Source organism: Vanessa cardui, chromosome 6, assembly GCF_905220365.1.
Source record: "Vanessa cardui chromosome 6, ilVanCard2.1, whole genome shotgun sequence".
Lineage (NCBI taxonomy): Eukaryota > Metazoa > Arthropoda > Insecta > Lepidoptera > Nymphalidae > Vanessa > Vanessa cardui.
The window spans coordinates 2,233,218-2,238,762 of record NC_061128.1 but is presented as its reverse complement, the minus strand read 5'-3'; the positions used below and the strand labels follow the sequence as shown (position 1 = coordinate 2,238,762).

At 33.2% G+C, this 5,545-nt stretch overlaps 1 protein-coding gene across 1 annotated transcript; it reads right to left on the bottom strand.

Moving 5' to 3' along the window:
• Window positions 1-1,618: 1,618 nt before the first annotated feature.
• Window positions 1,619-5,173, bottom strand: LOC124530423. Its single transcript, XM_047104591.1, has one exon. It carries the CDS (start codon window positions 5,171-5,173, stop codon window positions 1,619-1,621), a length of 3,555 nt encoding a protein of 1,184 aa, XP_046960547.1.
• Window positions 5,174-5,545: the final 372 nt, after the last annotated feature.

Here is a 5,545-nt window from a genome sequence, read left to right as displayed (position 1 = left end):
TTCTCAAAAACAATTCTACTGTCATAAGTAAAATGAATCGTTTCATGAATATAATAGCTGACCCATATGGGATTGTTAGGCCTTACGGTTGACAGTGAATTGACGGTATCGTTATTTATTATATGGGCGATATAAATAAGTAGCTTATTGAAAAACAGTAATAAATATCGAATAACACTTATTTTAAATTGTATAAAGTATAGTATGGAATACATTAATATAAATTGCATCAATATCAATAATACTTAACACTAAATTAATATTTTATTATGTACTAATACTAGCTGACATAAATTAGGCAATGAATTTTGTGATTTGTTTATCTGCAGTGCATATGCGGTTAGGCTTGTTTTACCCGTCATAACGGAACAGTTTGATTTATTTTGTTTGATATGAGTTAGCTTTACCAAGTTGATAGTTTTTCAGAGTTAAATTAAATTGGTTTCAGTTTTTCAAACAGATGCAGTATATCAATAGGACGATTTGGTTTTTATAAATGATATGCATACAAATTAATTAATATTTTAATTCAATCAAGAGTAAACCTTCGCATTCAAATTAATAAATATTATTTTATATTAGTACAAATGAAACTAGTCTAGTCTAGCTTAGTCCTTCTAGGTGATTAACAAAATCCGCGTGAAGGACGGTTACTTGGATGATCAAGCACTACCGTACGCAGTAGTGAGAAATGCGAGGGATTGATATCACTCTTGTCTCTTTAGGAAAACTCCGCTGAGCCAAGAGTGGCCTGTGAGTTGCTGGCAACGTCATTATGACGATAATGGTATCTGAAAAGCGATAATATTTGTTGTGAATATCGAAAAAAAAAAAAAAAATTACAAATGTGATCGACTGAAACTACATTTTAGAATAATCATGGCTGATAACGAATTGATACATAACCACTCGTTATGTATATTGTTCGATTTATAAGACAATAGTAGGTTCCTGTGACACATGCTCATATTATTACGTTTTTTTTTTTTTTTTTTTTTGATTATTTATTTTGTATATTTTTGTACGAATCTATAATCATTTTTTATTATTAATTTGTTTTGATTCTGTGTGTATTGTACTTGTAATTGCATTTGCGAGTCATCGTTACGCATTCAATATCCTCTTAATTTTCAGTGCAAAATTTAAATATAAATAGCCTCATAATAGTCTGATTCAACATTATTATCGATTAATACATTTTTTTACAATGAATAGGTTCTAATAAAAAAAGCTCGATAAAAAGGCTTAAATTAAATGCTTTAAACGAATTTTAATCGAATACATTAATTTTGTTTGACATGCCAATGCTTCGAACATTTCCAGTAATTGTTTTCGGACCGTCTGACAGGAATAATTACTACGATACGCGGTTTAAAATCACTTTCAATAATCTTTATATTTAATTTAAGCATTAAATCAAGGAATATAATAATGATAATATAGCTTATAATTTAACAATTTTTTAAAGCAATCGTCCTATGTGATAATATTAATGATATAAATAAATAAGCAACACCATAGAATTATGGTTTTATTACGAATAAAATTAGACACATTTAAAAAGACATTACATGTCATTAATTTACTTTTAAATATTATATGTCACTCATCCCCTCTCTTAAGACAATACGTAATCGTTTAAATAGCTCGGCATTCTTCGCGGTCGTTTTGAACGACGTTCTTTAAATGACGAACTCGTGGAAGGAGGTTCATGAGATTGATTATATTCAATAGATTCTTGATTAGGAATAGGATTTTCATCTTGAATATTTTCAGAATTTTGCATTTCATTATTTTCATTACAATCTTCTAAATTTTCTGGTAGTGGAGCTAATTGTCTGTTAGAGATTGTAGTTTCTCTTCCATCTGACAATCTGACATACGAATATTGCGGATTGGGCTGGAGTAACTCTACCTCTTCAACTATAGGATCGTACTTGGTAGCTCTCACGTTCTTTTTCATTAAAACAGGTCCTGGATTTAACATCCAAGAAGGAAATGATTCGCCGTTTGAAGTTCTTCGGGCATGGTTGAACATTCTTTCGTGAGGAGTTACATTAGTACTAGTACATAAAAGTGACCTGATGGAGTGTAAAGCCACTGGTAAAGCTTTTTCCCAATCTGATATCTCCATATCTTTAGATCGGAGGTATAATTGTATGTTTCTCCAAAGAGTTCCATTAAGTTTTTCAACTTGTCCATTCCCCTGGGGATTATATGGAGTTGTTCGACTGCAAGCTATCCCAAGAGAGTAAAAAAATTGCTTCAATTGTTCAGACATAAATGTCGCTCCTCTGTCTGAGTGTACATAAAGCGGAGTGCCAAACATAAAGAAAAGATCCTTCAAACATTTAATTACAGTCGTTGCAGTCATATCTTTGCAGGGATAAGCGAATGGAAATCGGCTGTATTCATCAATAATCGTTAACATGTATTTATTTTGCGTGTTAGATGGTAAGGGTCCCTTAAAATCTATGTTCAATCGTTCAAATGGAGAAGTAGCTTTTATGAGTTGATAATTATTTTTATTAAAACGAGGCTTGATTTCAGCACACACTCTGCAGGAAGTAGTTATAAGTTTAATGTCATTGATAGAGTATGGAAGGTTCTTCGTCCTTACCCAGTGTGCTAATCTTGTGATACCAGGGTGACAAAGAAGTTCGTGAATTTCTTTCAACTTACTATTATCAGAATTAATATGAGCACATACTCTAGATAGAGCGTCAGCCACTGTATTATCCTTACCAGGTCGATAAATAATTTCAAATTTAAAACTGGAAAGTTCAAGCCTCCATCTTTCAATTTTCTCATTTTTTATTTTGCTTGAATGTTTTTGATTGAACATGAATACTACAGACTGTTGATCAGTTAAAAGCAAGAAATGTCTACCCATTAAATAGTGCCGCCATTTACGCAGAGATTCAACAATTGCACTTGCCTCCTTTTCTATAGAAGAATGTTTGCACTCAGACTCAGTTAAAGTTCGTGAAAAAAATGCAACTGGACGACCGTTTTGAGAGAGTGTAGAAGCAATGGCAAATTCAGATGCATCTGTTTCTACCATGAATGTTGCATTTTCGTCGACCACTACCAAAGTAGATTTACAAACATCTGACTTTAAAGAGTTAAAACATGTAACAGCCTCCTGGTTTAAAGGAAAATGCTTAATACCAATAAGTGGTCTGATCTTCTGAGAAAAATTTTGGATCCACTTGGAATAGTGAGCAAATAAACCTAAAGTCCTTTTTAAGGTTGGTAAATCCGTAGGAATTGGAAGATCCAATAGTGGTTTAAGACGGTCATTGTCAGGTTTAATCGTATTATTGTATATTGAGTATCCTAAAAGATTTATAGAGTCGCTTCCAAAGACACATTTACTTTCGTTTAGAGTTAATTTGTATTTCTTAACTGCATTCATAAATTCATTGAGTTTTCTATCGTGGTCATCTTTACTCTTACCACAAATAGTGACATCATCTAAATATGCGAACGTTCCTGCTAATTTTTCTGTATCGATAATGTATTGTAATGTTCGTTGGAAGGCCGCGACACCGTTTGTTACCCCAAAAGGTATTCTTGTAAATTGATAAAGTTTACCACATGCTTCGAATGCTGTATATTGTCGTTCGGATGACAAAATTGGTACCTGGTGATAAGCGCTTTTTAGATCGATTTGGCTAAAATAATTAAATTTTGCAACTTTTTCAATTATAGACTCGATGCTAGGTAGAGGAAATGCATCTAGTTCTGTAAATCTGTTTATGGTAAGCGAATAGTCAATAACAAGCCGCTTTCGGTGTGTACCACCTCCTGTCACTAATACTTGTGCTCGCCATGGAGATACGCTGGGCTCAATGACGCCTTCTTCTAGTAATTTAGATATTTCATTATTTATAAATTGTAAATCGTCTTCGGAGTAACGTTTAGATTTTATAGCTATTGGTCTAATATTAGGAGATAAATTACTAAATAAAGTTGCAGGAGGAACTGATGCTTCTATAATATTGCAGACTTTCAGGGGTCCTTGGTTACCTCCAAACTGAAATTCAAGCACTGAATGATTTTGTAATAAGTCATGCCCTATAATAAGGTCTGCGCAAAGATTGTTTACAATTAAGAGGGGCTGACTTTTATAGATATGTTGCCCTATTTTGATTGTCGCTACACAGGAACCTTCCACAAAAGATATGTGATTAAGTGAGGCTAAAGTTATGGCCTGCTTACATGGCTTCCTTTTCAGATGTATTGTTTGCGCTAAAGAACCGCTTACGAAACTTACGGAACTACCAGTATCAATAAGTGCATCAGCTTTGTAATCGTTAATTGTTACTGATACCGTAGCTCTTTTTAAGCTAGAAGGTGAGGCCGCAGAAATCGTAGCAACTTCCACCGGTGCATCTTCTTTTACAACATAGTTAAGTGTTTCTTTATTACTACGGCAGACATTAGCGAAATGACCTGTTTTGGAGCAAAGTTGGCAGGTGGCATTACGAGCAGGACACTTAAATCGTCGATGAATGCTTCCACCACAAAAGAAGCACTGCTTCTTTCTTGAATAATTTGCTATAGCTAAGTTTTGTTGAATTGGCGTTTCTTGTTCCTGCTTAGAAAGAGCATTTAGATTAAAAGAAGTATTATTAATATAGCCTCGAGAATTTCGTTCGGCTGTTTCTAAAGCAATCGCTTGATTTAGGGCCTCATCTAAACTTAAGGTAGTGTTTTCTAAGAGTCTCTGTCGTATTGTTTGGGATGTGATCCCAGCAACAAACGCGTCACGAATGTATTCATTCTTATATTCTTCAGGAGTCGCGGCTTTAAAATTGCAATCATGTGCTATTAATTTCAGTGCGTGTACGTATTCTGTAATAGTTTCATCCTGTTTTTGTTTTCGAGCAACTAAAGTATATCGAGCAAAAATTTCATTTTTAGGCTTTAAATATATGTGATCTAATAATGATAAGGCATGCTCGTAGGATTTATAATCACGTATATAGGAGTACACGGTAGGAGATAGATGATTTATTAATAATTTGAGTTTCATTTCATCAGTTTCGTTACAAGCTTCTTCTGAGATAAAGTTTATGAACGTATACCTCCAGTGTGACCATCGCAAATCTGCAGAAGCCGTATCAGGTTCGACATTAAAAGTTTCAGGACGAAGATATCTTGACATGGTTGATATATAAGATGGCATAGAATATTCTTCTGACATTGATATTAATTATTCGTAATAAATTGATATAAATAAATAAGCAACACCATAGAATTATGGTTTTATTACGAATAAAATTAGACACATTTAAAAAGACATTACATGTCATTAATTTACTTTTAAATATTATATGTCAATTAACATAAATATTTATTTTAAAAATTTGTGTAACTGAAATTATTATACCTATAGAAATTGGTTTTGCAAAATTCACTTCTCATATCTCTCAAACTAAGTCTCTTGTGATAAGGGCAGCAATGGAATAAGTAACAAGTGGGGACCTTTATTCTCGCTGGAAAAACACACTACCCTGACGGTCAACTCGCAAATGCG

Excerpts from the sequence above, each read along its gene's own strand:
- LOC124530423 (XM_047104591.1), bottom strand. The coding sequence starts at position 5,173 with ATGTCAAGATATCTTCGTCCTGAAACTTTTAATGTCGAACCTGATACG.